Source organism: Thamnophis sirtalis, unplaced genomic scaffold, assembly GCF_051295495.1.
Source record: "Thamnophis sirtalis isolate CommonGarterSnake01/CBP01778 unplaced genomic scaffold, rThaSir2_p1.2 scaffold_1, whole genome shotgun sequence".
Lineage (NCBI taxonomy): Eukaryota > Metazoa > Chordata > Lepidosauria > Squamata > Natricidae > Thamnophis > Thamnophis sirtalis.
In genome coordinates this window covers 59,658,751-59,685,172 of record NW_028261381.1, presented here as the reverse complement: position 1 = coordinate 59,685,172, position 26,422 = coordinate 59,658,751, and the positions used below count along the sequence as shown (strand labels likewise).

General features: G+C 43.2%; 1 protein-coding gene across 14 annotated transcripts in view; it reads left to right on the top strand.

Annotated features, from left to right (window-relative positions):
• Positions 1-26,422, top strand: part of TNS1 (tensin 1) — a 461,144-nt gene that overhangs the window by 362,276 nt on the left and 72,446 nt on the right. For all 14 annotated transcript variants that reach the window (XM_087712547.1, XM_087712575.1, XM_087712556.1 and 11 more), the window contains one exon: positions 18,571-20,319. In XM_087712547.1, the coding sequence (XP_087568673.1) occupies positions 18,571-20,319 (1,749 nt within the window). The remainder of the gene's footprint in view (positions 1-18,570; positions 20,320-26,422) is intronic.

Here is a 26,422-nt window from a genome sequence, read left to right as displayed (position 1 = left end):
TATGTGTATAAATTACTTACTGTAGCAAGTATCAGACAACTCCTTAGTTTGCATTAGACAATAAATATGGTAATGTTGCAACAATTGATCAAAGTTCTCAACCTTGGCAAAGGGCTCATCTGCTTGCCCTGGTTTTGAAATGTTCTGCTTATTATTCTCACCACAGAACCTCCCTCTTGGTCCATTGTATTGATCTGCGTTCAAGGTGATCCAGCACAAAATAATTTTTTCGTGAAAAAGCAAACATTCCTATGCAGATCATCTACGCTACAATGAGCATTGGAAGTAAACTACTGCCGGGAGGAGGGGGAGAGTAAGGACAACAAAAGAACCTAAATTGTTGTAGATGATGATTTTTGGAAGTTTCAGAAAAATTACAAGGATCACACAATCTACAAAGGAGCATCACAAGAAAATAAAGTCTCAGCCTTTGCTGTTCTTTACTTTTCTGTAATCCTGGTTTTGTCTACTGTAGTTTATTATGAATAAATCGGTATTGGTGGCTGAGATACATGTAGAAATTCACATATATTAATTGCTGGCTGTCTTCTCGCAGTTTGCAATTTTTCTATGTTTTGCCAGCCACTTCTTATTTTTACTGGTTTCATTATTAAATGCATAGTTCTGTCAAACATGGCACTCTGGAACCTCAGGAATATTAGCACCATAACTGTCTTATTAAGAAGCATGCATTTTTATTTGCATATACCATATTTTCTGTGGGAATTCAAGAACGCATCTTGAATTTTGCTCCTCATTTTAACTTCCCTACCTGATAATAAGCGGGATGTGGTGGCTCAGTGGCTAAGACCCGGATGTTGTCGATCAGAAAGGTCAGCAGTTTAGTGGTTCGAATCCCTAGTGCCACGTAACGGAGTGAGCTCTTGTTACCTGTTCCAGCTTCTCCCAACCTAGCAATTCAAAAACACGTAAAACTGCAAGTAGAAAAATAGGGACCACATTTGGTGGGAAGGTAACAGTGTTCCGTGTGCCTTCGGCGTTTAGTCATGCCAGCCACATAACCACGGAGAAGTCTTTAGACAGTGCTGACTCTTCGCTTTGAAATGGAGATGAACACAGCCCCCTAGAGTCAGGAACGACTAACACATATGTGCGAGGGGAACCTTTACCTTTAACATTGCCTGATAATAACTTAGTGCAAAATCACTAAGTGATTTCCATAATTGAGTGGAATTTAAACCCACACTTTCCAATCTCAGCAAATAAAATGTTTAAAAGAAACAGTTAAAAAAAGTAAAAAACAAATTTAGACAAGATAGGAAAGTTTAGACAAGTAATAAAACTCCTAATCTCCACACTGTTGAAATAGAGAAGCTTGTAATATTATTCTAAATAATAAATTTAGCTGGTCTGGAGAGCCTCTTTGGGGAGCCAATTTCACCACAAGAAAGAAAATTGTAGCTACTGTCATCAAAGAGTAGGAGGAGATGTTCTTTAATGTTAAACTGGATCAAGGCCCATTAAAGCTATAAATGTTTTCAACACTACTTTGAATTGTGCTTGAAAACAAATTGGAATTATAATAGTTCTTTTAACATAAGTGCTCCCTATTTGCATTGCTAAGAATGAAAGAATTATAGTGAAAGCAACCAAGCTGTTCTAGGGAATTAGAGATTCAGCTTTTGTCTGTCTGTCTTCTAGCATTAATAATTTATAGCAAAATTACCAAATTTGCCCAGAATTCAGACTGGCACAGACAAAAATAATATATGATTTAACCCATTTCCATTATTTAGTTCCACATAAATGCAGTTCAAAGGAATTTACCAACATTTTTTTTAAAGGAATGGTTTTAAATTATTTAAAACACACACACAACACAGCTCCTCTGATGCCATGGAAGGGCTAAGAACTAACTTGGTCTGTTATAGTGAGGGTAATCCTGTCCCATATTAAATGTCAAATAGCAGAATAGCTAATTTTAAATTAAGCGAGATCAAATTTTAAATTAGTATTATCCTCAAGACCATCAGAATCAACTCAGAAATATAGCTCTAATAGAAATACAAAGGAAGTTAACTGTATATAGATAATACATTTATTGATTGCCTAGTAAGTCCTAAACAGGAACCTCTGTCCTTTAAAAGCTTTAGTATTCTGAATTTAATTCAGGACATTACAGAATTAAAACTTCAGCCTGATCTCTTCTACCATTTGGCGGGGTGGGGGGAGAAAATAAATCTGGCCTCTGTCATTTAAGTCTAGTTGAAATAGATATTCCTTGGCGTTTATTTAAGGGACTTTATCTGTAAGACACCATATTTATCCTGTTTGTTCAGGATTTTATGGCTCTCTCATAAATAGCCTGCAGGACAGACAAGAGTGGGAACTCCTGTAAATGTCCTATTGATGCTGGGATACTGAAGAAATGGAAATGATTAAGGGACATTCATGGGGGAAGCATATAAGATTGAATATCAACAGACCATTCCTAGCAGCAACTTCAGTCCCTGTGTATTTGTGGCCATCCTGTATTGCTAGGCTGGGTTGCTTATCGTGGGAAATGTATGAAATCTCATATGCATCATATTTAAGGGACAGTGGGGTTGGGGTGCGGGCAAAGAATCATACTCATAGCTCATTTGTATATGCCACCTTGTTTAAATGCTTTTTAAGTACTGCATTACTGCGGGTGCTGTTCATATTTAGCCACTGATTTATGCCAAATACTGGTTGGATAATTACAGCACCACTATATAGAGTTGATTACATCTCTAGGACCAAATGTCCACAGACTATTTATTTTTAAAATTTCCAATGCAAGTTTAAGAAAAGGTGAAATGATTTTCTTTATAGGTCAGTTTTGCTAGGAAAGGAACCTATGATGTAGATTCACTGAAAAAGTTCGATTTGTTTTTCTGTGTTTTTTTCCCTGTGATTTACTATCACTCTAATGGTATTATAATTCTCTAAATGTTCAGCGAAGGAGCTTGGAATTGTTGTTGTTTTAATTCACCATAGGGCACTTACCTGCAGTTCTCCATTATCTAATTCTAATTCCTGTTGACAGATGCACTTCACAAACACCTCGAAGTGACTTCAGTAGTATTAGTTCGCTACAGCTCTACCCAATTTTGAAGGAAGCTTGTTCATTCCAGGCATGACTCATTCATTCTCCTCTCTCTTCCTCTTTTACATCTTTTATGCCCACTACACTCATTTTATTCCTCAGATATTCCCAACTGCTCCAGAAAAGTTGTAAGGAGATGGGCATGAGTTTAATATATCATATTTAGTATAGACATGACATGCTCTGAATTCCATTCCATAATTTAGACTTTGTCAATCTGGAGCCTTTTTGGACTTTAGTTCCTATAATTCCCACACCTTCATGTGTAACCTCGTATATTTTCCTTGGTCATCCACAAACAAAATTCAGCCGCAAGATATTCTAAACAACTATACTTGCTTTTTATAATCTACAACTTGTCTTTTATGATATCCTCATAAAGTGACAATATATTGGCTCAATATTATTAAATCTCAACTCTAGTGAACCCACTAGATCAGAGGTAAATGTACTGCAATGGTAAGCCTTAGTAACAATAAAGAATGGGTGTGCTTTCTGTGTCTAACTCTTATTGGCTCTATGATTGGCTTTCTGAATAATGAAATGGGTTTTAATTTAACATTTACCATTCAGATCACATGTAGATAATCTGATACTTTTCTAAATTATCAAACAAATCTGCATATGGTCTGGCAAATTTCGAATCACTGGTGTAAATAGGACAGAGTTTACTGAAGCAGAAGATTAAAACATTCCTTGATAGAATTTAGAGAGTAGAAAATTGCACAGTGACACCTATAAATGCAAACTCTTTAATGAAATTTTGTACACACCTGAACAGTAATTTGCAAGGGTGGTTAAGTTCCACCAATGAGAAAATCGCTAATCAATGGAATATTCACTTCTTGGGGATAATAGAGCCTCTCTTTGAGTGAGATGGGCAGTTTAAAAATATGAAATATAAATATAGATAACTAATAAGCTTGGGACAATTTTTATCCTTCAACACAAAATAATTGAATGTAGATTGAAGTTTAGTAAACGATCTCTCTTGCTAACCATTACTTCTTTGCACAATACCTAGATTCTTCATTGTTATTATTAGTAATTGTGCCTGTAATTGTGAGTAGGAGGTATTTGTTCACTTAAGAATTTTATGAGGGACTATCTAGTGTTCCTACAATAGTCTTATTGATTACTATCATATATAGATGAAGTGGGAGGAACTCTGTTCGTCTTCTGGCATCTGCCAGAAAGAGAAGGGGAGCCAAAACAGAAATCTGTCTCACGCGGGGACACAAGAACCAATAATCTCATGAGTGAAAAGACCACAAGAATCAATACACTTTCAGACCACAAAAAAGCAGAAGGCGCAGGACAGAGAGTGGTTGGCTGCTGATCATTTTGAGTACTGTAGTGGCTTTGGTCTGCCTCGCCTGCTAAAGCTATCAACAATCCATATGAAACTCCCATTAGCCAGGGCTTTGTTTCCATCATTACATTTGACTCCTTTATTCTTTCTGCCTCTTTCCCCCCTTGTTCTTGCCTATAGGGAGACGGGAGCTGTCTCCTTGCCATTCAGCAGATGACTTAAAAGGAGAGGAATCTACCTTCTTGGTTTACATCTCCTTTTGTTGGCATGGATTTAAACCTCCTCTGTGGTTTAAGATGTCAAGGTGCAGAATGAGAGGCTGGCAGGGAGGCTTCCAGATTGTTGGAGTGCAGAAGGCTAGAAAAGCACACAGCCCAATCCCAAAATGTAATGCATTATGAGGGGGGGACTGCAAATATGATGTCTTCTCTGAAAATAGCATCCAAGCTTGGAGTTATGCTAAGGTCTCCCAGGATGGGGGAAACTATATCTATGAAGTGCTCATCTTCTAAGACGTATAATGCTGTAGAAATAGTTGAGGTTTCTCAATAATTCCTCTCTTGGAACTTTAAGAATTTCCCCATTCCATCTATTGTGAACATTTTGCATTAGTTGTGCTGGATTTCAGAAGCACAGAAAAATAATGAGAGAAAGACTTCAAGGAAGAAGTCGTTATTATTGAGGCTTTGTAGCACTGGCATTACAACTTCAGTGATTGCTTCCTTCCTTACAGCAGTTAGTGTGGGCATGACTTTTCCAAGCTGGTGCGCTAGCTCAGGGATGGGCAACAATGGTCTCTTTAAAAGTCCACAGTTCATTAAGGGGCCATAGTTGCCCATCCCTGCTCTAGCTAGAATTTTGGTATTATAGTTTCAAGATATCTGAAGGACACCATACTGGGCAAGACTGGCACAATGTTTTGATTGCCACCAATATGTATTTGAATTGGCAATACAATGGAATGCAAATTGAATGCAGAATCTAGAAATGAGTTGGCTCACAACTTGGTGAGAAGGCTTTAGGCAAAACAACCTCAATGTTCTTCCGCTCTCAAGAGATTTCTGATCCTTTTTGATGACCTGTGAAAAATTAATAGTTGAGTACATTATTGAAGTGGAATTGAGCAGAGAGGCGCATGCTACTATGAGGAAGTCACAAGTTTGACTCAGTCTTCCATCCTTCTGAGGTGGGTAAATTGAGGACTCTGTAAACAGCTTAGAGAGGGCTGTAAAGCGGTATATAAGTCTAAGTGCTATTGCTATTGCTATGCTGTGGATTAGCCCCCACCTTTCTGCATAATTTTTGGCATTACTTAATTTTAGATCCAAAACAAAAGGGAGATGGCTTCTTTTCCTTGTTATACTGCAGAAATATCGGCTTTCACTTTATGAAGCTAAATACTGAGTTTGCTGGAATTTAATTTTTTTTTAACCCAAATCCTAAAGATTTCCTTTTTTTTACTGCTGGCTGTTAACTGAAGCATCAAATTGCTCTGCCAGTCAGTAGGGTCCAAGGTTCAAATTTTTGAAAAGCAGGTTGTAAACTCCGCAGAAGTACTGCTGTCTCCTGTAGGCACTTCATAAAGAATTACAAACTCTGGACTGGTAAGCTACATATGCGAGTTAAAGCATTGACATTGTTAGATAAAGCTCCATTATTAGCACTGATGGGAATGCATTAGAAGTATGATAAGGAGGAGGCAAATATCGCATCAAATACCAGTGCCAGGAAATTAGAAGAATGTTATGTTTCGCTTTGGACTTTTTCTACCCTCCTGGATGAACTAAATCCATCAGATTAGCCTAGAGGAGTCGGCTGTCCTTAATGCCATATTTTTTATTGTTATTCGTTTTTAAGAAATAAATCCCTTCCTAAGTCTTTTTTGTTTAGCAGCTGGGAAATGCTGCTGTGGTTGTAGGAGGTCCCTGTGGAAGAAAGAGAAATGTTTTGGCGAGTATGGAATGGAAAGGAATGATTTGGCCGTGCCTCTGATCTCCTCCCCTTAGGTTGGAGCTCTCTTTTCACCCTCCCTCCTTCCCTCTTGCTCCACTGTCTTTCCACTCCCTTCTGTCATTCTGCCTCTTTTCTCCGCCTCTTTTCCACCTCTGCCAAACACCCCCCCCCTCTTGAATTCTCTCGTTGACTAGAGAACTGTATTTGAGTGGCTGGGAGCTGAAGAAACTCTTTCTGCACTTCAGTCACTCAGCTTTTTCTGTGATGTCATCCTGAAATCACATAACTACGGGATGATAAGTGAACCCCTCGGGATCTGACTGGCTGAAATTACAGACAGGGTTTTTATCCCACTCGCTTCCTACAAGCCAAGGGAAAAATAAGCCTCATTCCCATGCCTGAGACAGATGGAATGACAGTGTGCTCCGGAGAGCTCTTTTAGGAGCACCCTTGCACTTCAACTCTGAAGAATAAACAAACAAGCCCAGTTTCTCTCCAGCTGACTTCCCTCCCTAAGTGGTAAGTTTGTCTTGCTGTGATGGGGTTTAGTTCTGCTCCCAGGGTGATCCATATTCAGAAAAATGGCAAATGGGACCGATTTAGGCATTTCCTGCTTGGAAAAGTGCTCCTCCTGGTCTTGTGGCTGAGGTAAGGATGGGCTTCTTGGTGCTGCCCACTTCCCAAAGCAGAAGACAACACAACTTTTATGCGGGCAATGAAGGTCTCTAATACAGACTTAAGCAGAACTGTCTCCAAGAATCTGCTACATGGCTGGATCCCAAGTGCCAGCAGAGTATCTGAGGCAGGGAGGATGAGTATCCAGAGATGCTGTTCTTCTTCCTATCTAAGATAAGCTTTTTTGTGTGAAAAGCATCGGTGTTTTTTTATAAATTTGCATGCACAAACTCTGAAGATGAAACTTGTAGAAGTTAACCTTCACAAACTCGATCAACTTATTTTTTATTAACCTTGGGTCAGTGACTTTTTCTGAGTCAGAAAATTTCTGAGTAGAGCACAAGGGAGAAGGGGTGCAAATCTTTACCTAGATTGACAGATTAGGAGGAAGAACTCCTGCCAATGACTACTATAGCCAACGGTGTGTAATTGACCGATCAGTTGATTCAGTTGCTCTTTACTAAGCAAAACTTGAAAGCTAAACTTAAAACAACTTGTTTTATTTTCGTTTAGGAAAGTAAAATGTACCTACCCGAGGTTTTGCTCCAGAGTTGCTGTTTGCCATGTAACTGATTCCTTTTTTATTAATATTTTTTCTGCAGAGTAAATTGATTGACTGACGCCATCTAGGCTTGCAGAATTATAATTGGATTTGACTCCCATCATTTCCAGAAAGCTGGAAGTGGTCCCAGCTGGCAGTACCTTTTCATTAGAGATGCTTTTAATAACTTTACACGAACCTCCATTTAGGAAGAATGTGGGTGGTGGTAGATATATAGGAAAAAAAAGTGGGGAATAACAGCAAATAATCCGGCCATATTTCTACATGATACAGCTCCTGGTATTATCCATTTGGGTGAAAGGTGAGACATTCAAGAGCAAAATATAGAGTCTTATCCTCACCTTACTAGGCTGTTAATTTCCATCAGCAGAGCAAGAAGGGGTGGGTAGAAGACAGAAGGATTTCTCTCCCCCCCCCCCTTTTTTTATTTTTGCTCTTGGCATTGAAATCTTTGCTGTCTGAATCGATACAGATAACTTAGCCGCTTCCCTCTTTCATGCCCTTGCAGTATCCACTATCTTTGACAACTCTGGCAGCTGCGTCAATAAACAAACAGGTGTTCTTCCTCCTCTCTTCCCTGCCTGTCACTTGACTGAATGGGTCTGTTGGCCTTCGTGATTGGAACAGAGGAGATCAACAAGGGAGGCACCTGTTGCTACTAGACTGGGCATCAGAGCAAGGTTTTTTTTAATTTATTTATTTATTTTACAAAAACGGCTGAGGGAAAACCTGCCTCACCTATGCTTGGTTTTTTTCTATTAAATTTGGAAAAGAAAGAGGGAAATAACATCTAATCAAAGTCAGCGACAAAGGTTTTCGCAGGTTGGGATGGTTTGTAAGTGTTTAGATCCTGTTCGTGGCACTATTGTGTGCATATATGTGTGTGTGTATGTATGTATGTATGTATGCATGCATGCATGTGTGTGTATGTATGTGTAGATAGATATAGATATAGATGATATAGATATAGATATATACACACATATATCTATAGATACATATATCCATCTATAGCCTTTGCTGTGATAAAAAAATTACTATATATATATATATATATATATATATATATATATATATATATATATAGATATAGATATAGATATAGATATAGATATAGATATAGATATAGATATAGATATAGATATATATATATATATATAGATATATATATATATATATATATATATATATATATATATATATATATATATATATATATATATTTATTTCTTGCCAGCATTTATATATTCTTTTTTCAAGTAGTGTTGTTGTTGTGTTGATGTCCTCTGGAACAACTCCCCGTACCTAATTCCTTATGAAATTAGTTCCTTTCACATGTTGCAAATTAAGTAACGAAGTGCAATTATCTCACCAAGTCAGAGTTTTCAGTGTTTAAGCATTGGAGATAAACCTGCTTTATCATCATATCGGTAATGGGTATAGGCTTGGTGGGAGTGAGATTCTCTTGTTTCACAATTCTGGGTAATATAGAGCAGACAGGACAGAATGTCACATCTACTATGTTGCATGGTACTCCCTATAGAAGACAAAGGACCTCCATTCTTCCTTAATGCTTGTGGGCACTTGCACTGTTAACAACCTCACCCCTCTGACTTTCTGGATGTTTGTGTGAATACCATCATGGCTCCCATCTGGGACTTTGGTGGATAAGGAAGGGAAGGAAAGAAAAAGCTATTTTGTTTTCAGTGAGAAAATGGGAAAATCTATACCTCTATACACTCACTTTAATTTCCTTGGTGCATTTTCCTTCATAAGAAGGATACAAGGAAATTTAAAAGGAAATAGCAAAGCTGGATACTCTGGATACTCTGGTAAGTAGAGTGGGGATGGGTTGGGTGGGAAACTAAGCACCACAGCACCTTATTTCATGATGGAATTGGGCAATCTCAGGAGATGAAAAGAAATTTGTACAAGTGAAAAGCTATCGGCAACCTAGTGTTTCTGCTAGATCTGAGATAAAGGTTTATTGGCCCAGTTACCCAAGTGGGGAATGGGGAGGGGCTGCCACTCTCAGATACCATCCCTAAAATGGAAAATAAGATTGAGGCATAGGATGGCAAGAAAGTGACCCAAACTGTATTCTATATATTTGTAAGAAAATAATGATAGATTAATGACGAGTAGATAAATGTTAATAGTAATTGCAAGAGTATATTTGTGAATGAATTTGGAAGAAGAAAATAAAAAACTTTCTAATAAAAAATAAATAAAATGGAACAGAAAGTTATCACCTCTCTGAGGACTCACTGTTATCTTGGGAATATATTGAACAATGCCGGCAGTAATGGGAGCAGTATATTATTCTATACCCATGATGGTGAACCTATGGCACGTGTGCCGGAAGTGGCATGCAGAGCCACCTCTCCAGGCACGTGAGCCCATTGCTCTTCTGGGTTCTGGCGTGCCAATCAGCTGGTCTTCACACGTGTAGGAGCACCAGAAAGACCAGGCGGACGGTGCGCATGTGCACCAGGCGGCTGCTTTTCTGGTGCATGCATGCACACTGGCCAGCTGGTCTTCATGTGCGCATGCACACGCCAGAAACCAGAAGAGCAGCATGTGCACCAGGCAGCTGCTCCTTCCGGCTTTTGGCATGCTCATGCATGCATGCATCGTCCCGTTTCGGCACTCGGTGCTGAAAAGGTTCGCCAACACTGTTCTATACCATAACACTGGCTCCTCTGGGATATGCTATATGGTTCCCTGGACCCAACCTGCTATTTTTAGGGGCAGCTTTGGTAGAAATACCCCAAGGACAGAACAAGGTCAGTTAGGTATCCAGAACATCCTACCCACCATTCCTTTAGTGAGCATCCTAAATTTGTGGGTGATCCTCTTGAAGAGGTATTTGAGGACAAGATTAGTTTCTCTCCTCTTTGCCCCTCTCAGTTTCCCAGGGACCCTTGAAATAGAACGATATGCAGGATGCCTTCTGGTATGTCTTCTGGCTGCATTTTCAAATTAAAAATAATTGTTTGGCAGCAAGATGGCGTTGGGAGAGTTCTACTGGCACCAGAGAGCAGCTTTTGGACCTGTTAACTAAATACAGATGTGTTTTGTTGTATGCTCAACAATTCATTTCTTAAGATGAAATCTGTACCATCAGCTTATTGTGACCACCATCAGTTCTCCTGGTTATGCAACCTCACTAATGACACTTAATGGCTCCAGAAGACTTATAGAGGAAATTTGTAGGGCAATGGAAGGATAATATGACTCCCAAGAGGAGAAGGTTTTTCTTCAATCATTCTTGTGGCTTCCCCACAAAATTCATCAGTTGTTCGGGGCTTGTATGTGCAGCCGCCCAAACTTTGGGAAGAATGGGAGAGGCTCATTCCATATTTGTAAAGCAATGATTTCAGTTGGGCAACCTGGACTCCATGTAGCCCTTTGAGAAAGGTCAGTTATGACAAATTATGTTGATAATTTAACTGAGTTTAGAAAAGATTTGGTAGGTTTAAGTGTTGATCAGTAGAAAACCCTGGAAAGTATTTTTATGATTGCCGCTTTGCAAGGATGCGTGCATTGCTCCCTCCATCTAATAGTTAGTGTAAACAAATTTTGAATGAGTGATTGTGCATGCACACTACCAGTATGCAGCTAGCCATGAAATGAACAAGTGCCTTTTGCATTTTAGATTCTGAGCACTATTGTGTATTTCTTGAACATTGTCTCTCTGTTAATGTGTTCTTGGCGCTCTGGTGATGGTTTTTAGTGTATGTATAATTACTTTAGCCTCCTTTTGGGGCAATCAAAGGAAGGTAGATGCTGGATTTATGTTTTTGCTTACATAAATTCTATATACCATGTTTCCCTGAAAATAAGACAGCACTTCATCTTATTTTCGGCGAGGTATTATTTTTAAGATGCAGGAGGCAGCAAGCATGATCACCTCATGGCTGATGCCGTGTTGCAATATTTTTGGGGAGGGCTTATTTTTGGGGAGGGATTATTTTAGCACATGCACTCAAAAGTCCGATTGGGCTTATTCTTTGGGGAGGTCTTATTTTCAGAAAAACAGGGTAGTTACTGCTGCGTAATGGTTGTTAATAGTTGCTATTTGGATATGTGTCTATGTGTATCTGTATGTGCATATGCTTCCATGAGCTTCATGAGAAAGAATTGTGGTAGACTAGAATTGTGAGTCCATTTTGGAAATGCTTGATCTTTGCAGATAAGTGCTTTTTGATCTACGCTCTTCCATTAGTTCATCTTTTGTTCCTGAATCAATCTTTGGCTTTTTGCCAAAGAGAGAAGTCATTTTTCCTCCCTGAACAAGCACATTCCATATTGTATTCAAACAGTTCCAGGAAAATTCACAGAGGCTTCAAAATAGAAGAAGAAAAAGAATATATTTCCTGATTCTCTCTCTCTCTCTCTCTCTCTCTCTCTCTCTCTCTCTCTCTCTCTCTCTCTCTCTGTGTGTGTGTGTGTGTGTGTGTGTGTGTGTGTGTGTATGCTGGTCTTGTTGTATTCAGGTATTTTCCTGTGTATCTTGTAATCTTACATGGGAAAAGACCCAAATACAACAAGACCAGCATACCTGGGTCTCTGTGCGCATGCCCAAGATGGTGTCCTGTCGTGTTTGAGGAGAGCTTCGGGGAGATGATTGTCCTTCTCAGGGGCTTGCAGGGGTACCCTATTCCATCATTGGTTCCAGGTCTAGCTATGAGAACTTCCTGGGACCTCGGGGATACCCTTGAGCTGCGATTTACTGCTTCATAGCCAGAACATCGTGAGTGAAAGGGGGTGGCTGCTGGTGAGAGGAGAATGAAGAGCGTCAGCAGCTGCCGATGTGGGTGCAGTCAGCAGCGACGGTGGGATGCCCGGCTTGGGATCTCTGCAGCCGGCGTGGATGGGCTCAGCGCCAGCTTCCCGCTATCCCCTTGAACACAGCTGGCGTGGGTGTGGTCATTGGAACGCACAGCCTAGGGTCTCTGAAGCCAGCATGGATGTGCTCAGTGGCAGCGGCGGCAGGTCGCCTGGCTTGGGATCTCTGCAGCCGGCGTGGGTGTGCCCAGCAGCAGCCTCCCACTACCCCCCTTCAACACTGTCGGCTCCCTCCCTCATGGACATGTCATCTCCTTGTTCCATCTCCCCGTGATGTCATCCCATTTGGTTGATGCCACACTCTCCTCTATGCTATACTGTGACAGAACTTTATTCCCTTCAGGAATCCCCCCTTTCCCGGGAATGGCCTTCTTGCCTATCAAGACGCTTCCTTAATGATGGATCTTGGAATCCTGAGAGGTGGCATGGGAAGAAGAGACTTCTTAGGGGTTTTTTACAGGGGTTTTTAAATCAATTTTTAAGGGGAGTGCGGGGGGGGGGGGTGTTAATACAGATTGCTCAGACAGGCTTGGGGGGGGGGGAGTCTGCCAGGGCACAGGTCAGAGCTAACTAACTAATGGGCATGGGTCAGGAGTGCTGGGAAGGGTTGGGATTCCAGGGGAGACATTAAGCCATTCCATTGGGGGGGGGGAGTTCACCATCTCTACTGTTTGTGGGAGAGGCAGATATGGTGGGAACCGAGGTCCAAATTATGTTTGGGGGACATGGGTCCGCTGTTTAAGAGTGATTGCGCGTTCCGGCCCTCATCACCTTTCTCACACCCCTGGGTGCTCGGGATGACAGGACCCTGGTCTCCGGCTGGTGTCGCTTAACGCCAGGTCCGTGGTACATAAGGCTCCCCTCATTTACGACCTCATACAAGAGGGTAGAGCAGACCTGGCGTGCATTACGGAGACCTGGTTGGGCCATGAGGGGGGTATTCCCCTTAGTGAATTATGCCCACCAGGCTTCCGAGCGTTTCACCAGCTGAGAGCCCGGGGCAGGGATGGGAGTGTTGGTGGTTATTAGGGAAAGTCTCAGACCTCAGGAGGTCACTGTGCCTCAGATAGGTGGGTGTGAGTCCCTTTTTGTGAAATGGGGCCTTGGAGTTCAGATGGGCCTTTTTGTTACGTACCTGTCTCCCTGCTACGTTTCATCTGCCCTGCCGAAGCTGCTGTATTTGTGTTAGCTGGATTGGCGGTTGATTTCCCCAGGCTTGTGATCCTGGGGGATTTCAATCTGCCATCCATTGGCGAGACATCTGAGTCAGCTCGGGAGTTCATGGCTTCCATGACGGCTATGGATCTAACTCAGTTAATTCAAGACCCCACTCATAATGGGGGACACATGCTCGACCTGATTTTTGTCTCTGGGCAGTGGATGAATGATCTAGATTTAGGGGATATTTCTATCCAACCCTTGTCATGGTCGGATCATTTCCACATTAGGCTTGACTTCCATACTGCTACCCCTCACCGCAGGGAGGCAGAACTGACTAGATGGTTCCACTCCAAGCGCCTGATGGATCCTGAAAGGTTCCTGATGGAGCTTGGGACTTTTCCTGAATCCCTTGCTCACAACTCGACCGAAGCCCTAGTGGAAGCCTGGGATAGGGTGGCCGCTCCTTACTTAACCGCTCCTTACTTAACCAAGGAGCTGGGAAAGACCCCTTGCAGGGTAGGGCTGAAGAATTTGTTCAGTATCTGCAGGATAAAATCACTCAGATCCGGACAGGCTTGGACTCTGACTGGGTAGACTCGGGTGAGTCGATGGGGATGAATCTTGTGGAGACTATCTGGGATGAGTATGATCCTGTGACCCCTGAAGGCATGACAGGATTATGGGGAGACTTCAGTGCTGCCACTTGTGTGCTGGACCCGTGTCCCTCTTGGTTAGTCTCGGCTTCCTGGGAGGTGACACGAGGCTGGCTCCAGGCGATTACCAACGCTTCGTTGAGAGAGGGGTTCTTTCCCACTGCCTTGAAGGAGGAGGTGGTGAGGCCACTCCTTAAGAAGCCTTCCCTGGACCCAGCTTCTTTAGCCAACTATCGTCCGGTCTCCAACCTTCGCTTTGTAGCGAAGGTTGTTGAGAATGCGGTAGCACGTCAGCTTCTCTAGTCCCTGGATGAAGCTGTCTACCTGGATCCATTTCAGTCGGGTTTCAGGCCCGGATACAGCACAGAGACGGCATTGATCGCGTTGGTCGATGATCTCTGGCGGGCCCAGGACAGGGGCTACTCCTCTGTCCTGGTCCTATTAGACCTCTCAGCAGCTTTCGATACCTTCGACCATGGTATCCTACTGCGACGACTTGAGGGGTTGGGAGTGGGGGGCACCGTTTTACGGTGGTTCTCCTCCTACCTGTCGGATCGGTCGCAGTTTGTGTTGACTGGAGGGCAGGGATCGACCCTGAGGCGCGTCACTTGTGGGGTGTATCATGATCAGTATCATTAATATGCTGATGATACCCAACTTTTCATCTCTACCCCAAATCACCCAAACGATGCCCTCGATGTGATGTCCCGATGCCTGGAGGCTGTGCGGATCTGGATGGGAAGGAACAGGCTCAAACTCAATCCCTCCAAGACGGAGTGGCTGTGGTTTCCGTCATCCCGATTTGTGCATCTTGTTCCATCTTTGATGATAGGGGGAGAAATTTTAGCCCACTCAGAGAGGGCCCGCAATCTGGGCGTCCTCCTGTATACGTGGCTTAGTTTAGAAGAACACCTGACGGCTGTGACCAGGGGGGCCTTTTACCAGGTTTGCCTGGTATGTCAGTTGCGCCCCTTCCTGGATCGGGATGCCCTCGTCTTTTCTCGCCTGGACTACTGTAACGCTCTCTACATGGGGCTGCCCTTGAAGAGCACCCGGAAGCTTCAACTGGTCCAGAATGCAGCTGCGCAGGTTATCATGGGGGCACCTAAGTGCTGCCATGTTACACCCCTTTTAGGTGGCCTGCACTGGTTGCCGGTTGTCTTCCGGGTGCGATTCAAGGTACTAATTATGACCTTTAAAGTGCTCCATGGCTTAGGCCCAGGGTACCTGCGAGACCACCTACTACCACTGGTAGCCTCCCCTCGTCCAGTGCAATCCCACAGAGTTGGCCTTGTCAGGGTGCCGTCGGCCATAGTGTCGGCTAGTGACCCCCAGGGGGAGAGCCTTCTCTGTGGGAGCGCCTTCCCTCTGGAATGAGCTGCCCCCGGAGTTTCGTATAATCCCCGACCTCCGGTCCTTCCGACGTGCCCTAAAAAGTTGGCTTTTCCAGCAAGCCAGCCTGGCCTGAACAAAACAAAAGAAATTATTGACCACTGTTAATTTTAATTCAAATTTTTTTAAAAAAAATGTCATTGTCAATTTTAATTGGGTTTGGGATATTCTATTTTTTTTTTTTTAACTTTTGTATTTTGTGTTTCTTTTAATGTTGTATGCCGCTCTGAGTCCTTGGGAGAAGGGCGGCATATAAATCTAATAAACCTAACCTAACCTAACCTACACCCGTGAAAATATATGTATGTATGTATGTATGTATGTATGTATGTATGTATGTATGTATGTATGTATTGTATGCTCAAATATGGGAGGGAGCTCACTCTGGGAGCCATCCAAGCAGAAAGCCATTTTTTTATGTTGCCTTATTACATTTGTGTTGCAATTGTGCTGATAAATAAATAAAGGGAGACTAGTATAGATCTATTTCAAGCTATTTAGCTCTCATCAGCTAGCCACACCCTTACTGGGAATCGAACCTGGGCTGTATTACATATTAGGCAGTTATATTAGCCACTAAGCCATAGGCTCTCCTCCTTTATCAGCTAAGCCAGGGAAATAGGTATGTATTGTGTCACAACACCTGGTATGTCCAAATATGGGAGGGAGCATACTGCTTCCCTTTTCTGTCTATCGACTCACTCTGGGAGCCATCCAGGCAGAAAGCCATGTTTTTTATGTTGCCTTGTTACATTAGTGTTGCAATTGTGCTGATAAATAAATAAAGGGAGACTAATATAGATCTATTTCAAGCTATTTAGAAATAGATCTATACTAGTCTCCTTTTATTTATTTATTTATCAGCACAATTGCAGTATGTATGTATGTATGTATGTATGTATGTATGTATGTATGTATGTATGTATTTATTGCCCTATTCAAACTTGCCTAAAATCCACACAGAAAGTAGTTTTGAAGCATCAGATATGTGAACTATTGCAACTATGATTTTCTGTACAAGAAAGTAAATAGACATTTAATCTTACTTATCTGACAAGATCTCTTACTGTGTTCTATTTATTTAATGTTAAAACAAAACATACTATCCTATGACCTTTATGACCAAAGTCCTATTTAAGGCAATGGCAGACAACTCACCAGTCTCTTAGTTGGCAGAAAACTTGCTGTGTTGATCACCAAGATCAATTCCCGTAATAGTGGACCTATGGCATGTGTGCCAGAGGTGGTACGCAGAGCCTTCTCTGTGGGCACGTGTGCCATCTACTCTTCTGGTTTCTGGCATGCATGGTTTCCAGCAGGATTCCTGAGCACAGAAAATGGCCTGAAAATGCCCCCCCCTCAAAATGACCAAAAAACAGGATGTTTTTAGGGCCATTTTCAGACTGTTTGTGGCCTGAAAATACCCACCAAATGCCCTGAAAACGGCTCCAAAAATAGCCAAAAAACAGGACACAAGTCCCAGCCAGCTGGTCTTCAGATTTCTGGCGGTCTGGCGCACGCACATGCACAGGCGTTCTGGTTTAGGCACTCTGTGCCGAAAAGGTTCGCCATCACTGTTCTATTCTATCACTATAAATGGGATTAACTACTGGTGCTGCACATATTATTTTAATGGACAAATTAAGGCATATGGTTAGTGGAGTCTTTCATTTCCCTTCCTACCAAATTTCAGCTGTTTTCACCTGGAAAAACAGCCACTAATTATTGCCATTAACAGGTTGGGCAAGTATAGGTAAGTGTGAAGCAGTGTGTTTAACCATCTGTCAAATTTCCTGACTAACACATCACAGATACATATCCTTAAACTAACATTGGTTCCCACGGTGGTGGATTAAATACATACTCACAAACAGAATACTGGAGATAAAAGTGTCCTCTCATTTATGTTCCCCAGCAACCAGTAGAGAGGAGCATGTGTATTTAGCCAACTTTTTCATTATATTCTCCATTTCAGTTGCCAAGATCCATTTTCTGGCCAAGTAAAACCAAACAAACCTGTATAGGGGCCCAAAAATCCTCCTGCATTTTGTAGTTCCAAGCATACAGCAAAAGTCAGAGGTTCGGCTCCTCCTACAGAATGCCATTTATGGGAAACTGTTTATATTTTTGTAGTTTTACATCCCCCTCTCAAAACTTCCCCCACCCCCCCGGGTTTCCTATATCGTTGGATTGGTGTGAAATGCATCTGCTATAAAAAACATCCTGTGTTCAGATAATTTGGGGGGGGGGGAATGGAGGGAAGCGTCCCATGCAATTGTTTTGGCTCTGTTTCATCAGTGCTTCTTCAGCTGCAATGAATTCCTATGGGAATTGGATATGGGGCAGACTTCAGGGAGGCAGATTGGTGCACAGAACATGAGGACATGTTTTATAAGATAGACAGCTAGATAACTTTTTATCGTCATTTTTTGTACTGTGAGCACACTGGTCCACATTAAAAATGAAATTCTATTGCCTGCTCTCAAGAGAAAATGTATACACTTTCAAACACATATATAACACACACATGCACATGAAAGAGGAAACTTGAGAGTTCACAAGGTTAGATGCTATATGGAATGAAAAACTGTGAATGAATCTAGATGTTCTGCTTCGGATACCACGAACACCATATGTTCAATTGGCAGAGTAGCAAAGTTTATTCTCTTGGTAATCAAAAGCGGACACCAGCCCAGAAATCATTTTAAGTTTCAACTAGGACAGGGGTCTCTAAACCTGGCAACTTTAAGACTTGTGGACTTCAATTTCCAGATTTCCTCAGGCCAGCCATGCTGGCTGAAAAAATACTGGGAGTTAAAAATCCATAAGTCTTAAAGTTGCCGGGTTTGGAGACCCATAAACTGGCAGATCTGGCTTAACTGTTGATTTCCTTGACTTCTTTTTCTGCTTTTCAATGCAGAAGTTGGGCACACCCAAGGACCTCTGGATGGAAGCCTCTACGCCAAAGTGAAAAAGAAAGACTCCCTTCACGGCAGCACTGGCACTGTCAACCCCAACCGGCTTGCCCTCTCTGCTGCCCCCAACCACGTTGAGCACACGCTGTCGGTCAGCAGCGATTCAGGGAACTCAACTGCTTCCACCAAGACAGATAAGACTGATGAGCAGGCAGCACCTTCGGTTCCCAGCAGCAGTGGAGGAAACAACCCTATTTTGACCCCTGAAGAAAAGCGAGAGCTTGAGAGCTTGCTCAGTGGATTTGGTTTGGAAAACGAAGCCACCATGCACAACCACAGGCCCAGTGAGATAGCAGCGGCTGTTTCTGCTTCACCGGGACGCCATATCATACCAGCTCAGATTCATGTCAATGGGGAAGCTGCTGGCTTAGTGGCCGAGAGGGAAACTGACATTTTGGATGATGAGTTGCCCAACCAGGATGGACACAGTGTGGGTAGCTTAGGTACCCTCTCCTCTTTCGATGGCACTACCAACACCAGTGACATTGGCTATCATGAGGCTCCCCGGATGGAGAGCCTCAATTCTTTACCCAATGGTTCATCCAATTTCAATGGCTTAGACAAGCTGCATGATTCAGAGATGGTTATCAACGGTGGTTATCCCTACAACAACCAGAATGCCTTGCGGAACATTATGGGACGTCACCCTCATGATCCTTATGCGCATATCAGGCCCTCAGTGTCTGCCCAAGAAAATCTGGCGGATTATCACCAGCATGGCTTCCCCACCCCTGGCTGGTTACAACCCCAGCCTCCAGCCTCCAGCCAGCCTTATCCATATGGCTGCGACTCAAATAGCATATACCGCTCCCAGTCCTTCCCCACAGCTACTGTTGAAATCTCCCAGCTTCCTCAAGCACCAGCGCGGAGCACAAGTAGTCGCGAAGCTGTCCAGAGGGGGCTTAACTCTTGGCAGCAACAAGGTGGAGGTAGCAGACCACCATCACATCAACAGGATGGTGCCCGAGACAGCCATAGTTCCAGTCTTGCTAGTGCAAGTCCCCAATCCAGCCCTTCACAAGCAGCACCCTCTCAAAGCATAAGCATCCCTGAATTCCCTAGAGTTGCCTCCCAGAAGGAAATAGAACAATCCATTGAAGCTCTCAATATGCTCATGCATGACCTGGATCCCTCTGTCTCCATGATGCCTAAATCCCAGAGTGTTCCATTGGCTACCAGAGAAGACAGGCCACACCCAGTAGCCCTTTCAATGTCTGCCCAACCTGTGATAGGACCTCATGTGGTACAACCAAAGGCTACCAATGCGTTTGGCTTGATTCCAGGAAGCCCTTCACAAAACTCTCTTGGCTCCAGTGTGCCCCAGATGGCTGAACCAATACCCAAAGCTCATCCTATGAAACTATTGCTCAACAGTGTTGGAGAACCAGAGTATCCAACACAAGATTTCAGAGAGGCCTATTCTCCATATGGTTATCAGAACCAACAGCCAACTGTAATACAAGGAAAGAGCCTTGGGCAGATGGCAGGAAGCCCACCCACATCTCCCAGGCCTCATGCAACAGCATGCAAGGTCTTGGAAGGGCAGCATCCTCTGCTGACATCACCTCCCTCATCCACAACAGCAGTCCAACCCCAGATGCCCTTAAACGAGGCTGAGCATCAGGGGGAAGCCTCTCAGGCTTCAGGGGAAGAGCCGTTGCATCTTGAAGGTCTGGTGGCTCACAGAGTAGCAGGTAAGGAAGTCTCAGTGGGGGTTTTCCTTTGAATAAATCACCTGTTTTAGGGGCTTAAATATGGACTTTGTAAGTCATAGGAGGTGTGCTTTTTCAGGAACTTGATTTTGTTGAAATGGCTTCATGCACATTAAGAGGCATAAACTCAACTCTTCCCCTACAATGCAGAATGAAAAGACTGCAGTGCAGATAATATGGGAAATGTTTCATTTTCACTCACAATAGCCTTTCTCTAAGTATGACCAGATTTTCAATAGCTGCTATTGACTATTTATTCAGTTCCTAAACAATGGCCTGGGTACGGTGCCTCACCCTGTGTCTGCATGCCATGCCCAAGGAGGTTGTGTTCTAGGAGGTTAAGGATTGAGAGGTTGGAAGGGCCAAATGGTGGCACAATAAATGAAATTTTAAGCATTGATGGAGCTAGAGGAAGGGCTGCCCTGGCAATTCGTGAAGAAAAATGCATAGCTAAAAAATTCCCCTAATTATGCATAGCAATGCATGAATCAGTAGGGGGGAAGAGTGAAAAGATCTCAAGTATTTCACATAGGTTATTGTCTTGGGCCAGGAATGGCTAGCATTTTTAGCAAGTGTGTCGTATGCCAATGCCAAGCTTTTGATAGGACCAGCATAGCTCAGATAATCTGCCTCCTTTGCTGGCTAAACTGGAGGAATAGACATTACTGCTGCTTTATAAAGCCTTAGTAAGGCCACACCTGGAATACTGCATCCAGCTTTGGCCACCACATTACAAAAAAGGTGTTGAGACTTTGGAAAAAAGTGCAGAGAAGAGCAACTAAGATGATTAAAGGCCTGGAGACTAAAACATATGAAGAACAGTTGTAGAATATGGTTTCGGCTAGTCTAGAGAAAGGAAGGACTGGGTGGACATGATAGTAGTATTCCAATATTTGAGAGGCTGCCACAAAGAAGAGGAGGTCTGTTTATTTTTCAAAGCACCAGAGGGCAGAACAAGAAACAATGGTTAGAAACCAAGCAAAGAGAGAAGCAACCTTGAATTAAGAAGAAACTTCTTAACAGTGAGGACAATTAACCAGTGGAACAGCTTGCCATCAGAAGTTGTGGGTGTGCCATCACTGGAGATTTCTAAGAAGAGACTGGACAGCCACTTGTCTGAAATAGTATAGGGTCTCCTGTTTGAGCAGGCAGCTGGACTGGAAGACCTCCAAGGTCCCTTCCAGCTCTATTCCGATTGATTGATTGATTGATTGATTGACAGCAGCTAGAATTGTCCCATGTGAACACTAGAGGATCCCTCACCACCACTTCAACCTAGGAGTAGTGTGAATCCCTATAGCCTAAATAGCATTACTATATGTTGGCGATCTGTAATCTGTACTTAGTGTCTTTCTAACATGAGATAACAATGAGCACCACAAACCTTTCCTCCTGGTTTTTTTTTTTAGAGAACTCCCTTCCTTCCTTCTCCCAAAGGGAGAAAAAATGATTTTGGGAGTCACTGGACCTACTTCCCTGAATTTGGGTGCTCTCCCTGGGTTCTGATAGCCATAGCTAAGTCATGGGCTGGTACCGTGCTTCTATGCCTCATTTGCCTTAAACTGACATCTTTATAAACACAAGAAACCCTGAATTTCTAATGTATAATTGTTAGCAGCTGACATTAAAACATACAATACAACATTGTTGGATAGAGTGGATCCTAGGGAGAAATTACCCAGCAACTGCTAGGGTGATTGTGGCAAACAAGACAGGGCATTGATTTGATTTTATATTCAATGAATGAGGGAACTGGCAAAAAGCTTTTAGTGTCTTTGCTGCAAGTTGCTGATTTAGGAAGGAAATGTCCACCACACCCACAGCTCAATATTCCATTGCCTCGGGTGCTTTTTTCATGTCTTTTTCTGAAGCTCAGAGGACTGGAAGTCTTGGCCACGGCTCTGCATCCTCTGAACTGAGAGAGTGGCATTCAATAAGAACAAGCAGCGTGCATGAGTTTAAATGCATGAAATTTCCATGGTTGTTTCCCTTTTGGTGGAAAAGGCTTTGCTGAAGACATTTGTCTTTGCAATTCTAGATATCTGAAAAAGCAGTGGAATTCCACATGTTTGCTAGAGTTCTTATGGCATAGAAAAGACACGGTACTTTGGCCTATACACCTAAAGCACCTTTGACTCTGTTATAATCAGTAGAAGGGAATCATAATAAACTGGAAATCTTTAGACTATAAGATCCCTACTCCTACTCAGTGGTGGGCTGCTATCAGTTCGTCCGGGTTCGGGAGAACCTGTAGCTAATGTTATGGCTAGTTCGGAGAACTCCAAATCCCCTCCCCCACAGCTGGCCACACCCACCCACCCCTCCCCTCCCAGGAGTTTCCATGCGGCCCATTTTGGATGCAAGGTAAGTTCAGGACTCAAACGGAGTCTCGGGGAGTGGAAAAATGGGCCTCCCAGAAGGCCTCCGGAGCCCGGAAGAGGCAGTTTTCGCCCTCCCAGAGGCTCGAGGCAAGCCTCCGGAGCCTGGGGAAGGTGAAAACACACACACACACACTGGCCATGGTGCAGGAGGCTGACTACACCACGCCCACCATGGCCATGCCCACCCAGAAACTGGGCAGAGAATCCATTGCTGAAATTTTTGAAGCCCACCCCTGTTCCTACCCTATCACTAATGGCAAACTCAACAGCCTGTTCTTCCACTCCAGTGATAATTTTAACAGACTAACAGAACATTTTTTTAGACATTTTATTAGGATTTATAGGCCGCCCTTTTCCCTGAGGGGACTCAGGGCGGCTTACAATCGCAGGGAAGGGGGTGCAATACCAAAAGACAAACAATATGTGAACAGAATAAAATAATAAAACACAACTTGCATTCAACAGTCAACACTCGGGCGGGTAAATTGGGAACCTATCCCCAGGCCTGATGGGAGAGCCAGGTCTTAAGGGCTGTGCGGAAGGTCTGGATGGTGGTGAGGGTACGGATCTCGACGGTGAGGTCGTTCCACAGGGTCGGAGCTGCAACAGAAAAGGCTCTCCTCCGTGTAGTCGCCAGTTGACATTGACTGGCAGATGGGATTTGGAGGAGGCCCAGTCTGTGCGATCTGATCGGTCGGAGGGAGGTAATCGGCAGAAGGCGGTCTCTCAAGTACCCAGATCCACTACCATGGAGTGCTTTAAAGGTGGTCATCAGTACCCTGAAGCGCACCCGGAGATCGACAGGTAGCCAGTGCAGCTCGCGGAGGATGGGTGTAATGTGGGCGAACCGCGGTGCGCCCACTATCACTCGCGCGGCTGCATTCTGAACTAACTGCAGTCGCCGGATGCACTTCAAGGGAAACCCCATGTAGAGCCCATTGCAGTATTCCAGCCTAGAGATCACAAGGGCTCGAGTGACTGTTGCGAGAGCCTCCCGGTTCAGGTAGGGCCGCAACTGACGGACCAGGCGAACCTGGGCAAATGCCCCCCTGGTCACAGCCGACAACTGATGGTCAAAAGTCAGCTGTGGATCCAGGAGGACTCCTAGGTTACGGACCCTATCTGAGGGGTATAAAATTTGACCCCCCCAGCCTGAGTGTTGGAACATTGGCCAAATTGTTGGGAGGGAAACACAACAGCCACTCGGTCTTGTCCGGGTTGAGTACCAGTTTGTTAGCGCTCATCCAGTTCTTAACGGCCTCAAGACCCTGGTTCATCACGTCCACCGCTTCATTGAGTTGGCACGGGGTGGACAGATACAGTTGCGTATCGTCCGCGTATTGGTATTTTATCCCGTGCCTCCGAATGATCTCGCCCAGCGGTTTCATGTATATGTTAAATAGTAGGGGGGATAAGACCGAACCCTGCGGCACCCCGTATGTTAGGGGCCTTAGGGACGATCTCTGCCCCCTGACCAACACCAACTGTGACCTGTCCGAGAGGTAGGAGGAGAACCACTGCAAAACAGTGCCTCCCACCCCCACCTCCCGCAGTCGTCGCAGAAGGATACCATGGTCGATGGTATCGAACAACAGAACAACAGAGTTGGAAGGGACCTTGGAGGAAACTCAAGCAGGAAACTCTACACAGTTTCAGACAAATTGTTGTCTAATCTTTTCTTAAAAACCTCCATACTAGTTCTTCATATGCTTTTTAAACATCTCTCTCCAAGCATATATGTGAGCACCTTAAAAAACATGTTTATCCAAATCCTGATGACAAAAAGCTTGCCATCTTAAAACAGATTTGAGTTTTTATTTACGCAACAGAACCTAAATTTCATTCCATGCAGCACATGACAAGAACTAAGTATGTTCTGCCTTGGATGCCATGAAGGTTTTTAAAATATATTCAGGCAAGCTTTCCTTTTAATCGAGATGGTTATTTTGAAACAACAGTTCCTTCAGTAGATGCCTTCATCATTTCAAACAAGGTTGCATATTAAACAGGCTTTTCCCAAGCAGAAATTACAGAGGATACATTTTCCAAAACTGTCTTTGGGATTAAAAGCTCTGGAATTCTCTTTAAACTACAATGTGTAATGGCAAGGAAATATTGTGATCATTGCACTCAGTATGCAGGATCAGCCTCAGCAGTCTCCGAGATGGTAATTAGATGAAACAGTATTTAAATGTCCTGGATCTAATCTAGCCATCAGTACCACTCATAACCGGTGCTCTGCTTCTGCTTTAAAATATTTAGCAAAGAGAAAATGGTTTAGAGAATAAAGAAAACAGTAAGATGGGGGAAAAACAGGTTCAAGGCTGATCCACTGTGCTATCTTGGAATATGTAGAGATGCACATAATTTATATGTGATAGAAATATGTTCCCTGTGTTTATTTTTAGTGTTCAATGTTGTTACACGGGCTGAACTCAGATAAAAGGAATTGTTTTCGTTCACACAAAACATAGCAGTAAATAGTGCTCCTTTGCCTCAGTTGGCAGTAATGCCCATAATCCACTGATTCTTCATTGTCTTCAGAACAGTGCTTTAGTGTTTTGCAAAATAATACTTTTTAGAACACGCTCGTAATCTACATTTTAATAAAGTTGCAAGAGAAATGAATTCAGTTCTGAATGGTGTGAACTTGTCCAATGTATGTGAACAGATGCACGAACGTGCCAAATACAGGATTCTGGACCTAGAGATGTAGTTTTGACCATTCAAAACAGGAACCAGAAAATGCATTTATTAAGTAAAAGAGCACATTAAAATGTACCCATTAGGAAAAGTATGCACAAAGTCACTTACTATATCAGACTGCTGGGGAGACGGAAAGTACATGGTATATGGAAAAGCATGTATATTTTTTAAAAATGCACACAAAGTGCATATGAAATTTCATGTTGACTTTTTATTTTTAATTGAAAATCACATTTGTGCAAGAGCACAAATATATATGATTGGAAAAATGAAGAATTGGGGAGGGTGGGGAATGAAAAGTTGGAAGCAAACAACCAGCATATGCTAGAGAATGATGAGAAGGAAATGTCCAGAACAAGCTGAAAGAGCAAGGGCCAGCATGTTATTTACAGTGACTTGCTATAAATTGCCTGTTTGTTCCAAGGCAAGTATGGGTGGAATTTCACAGATCAACCTCCTGCCTGGTTCTCGCTGTCATGAGAACTCCAGTTTCCTATTCAGGGGCAGGGGAACACCCCCTGCAGTGGTTACAGCAAAATGTCTCTAAGAGGATTTGCTTCCAGGAAGAACTGAGCATCCCTTTTAGCATCACTGAAAATTCTGCCCATCCCAAGAGAACTCAGGATCTAAATGGAAGCCCTGGAACAATTAGCAGGATTTGCTTGAACCATGCTTCATAATCCATTTTACTACTGTTGGGTTGCGTTTGCTAGATCTAACCACTCTGTCATCTCCTCTGGATCCTTTACTCCAATGTCTTGGAGACCTGCATGGCCCTTTGAGAGCTGGATGCAACAAAATTTCATTTTAATGGATGCTGATTAGCGTACATTCAAAGTCACAATAAAGTTATTCTATTCTATTTTCAAAACTTGGTAACTTTATGAAGTGTGGGGCTTCAGTTCCCAGAAATCCCTTACCAACCCTTCTTAAAGTTGCTGAGTTTGAGAAACGCTGCTTTAGCCATTCCAACCATTTTAGAAGATCCCGGGAGGCTC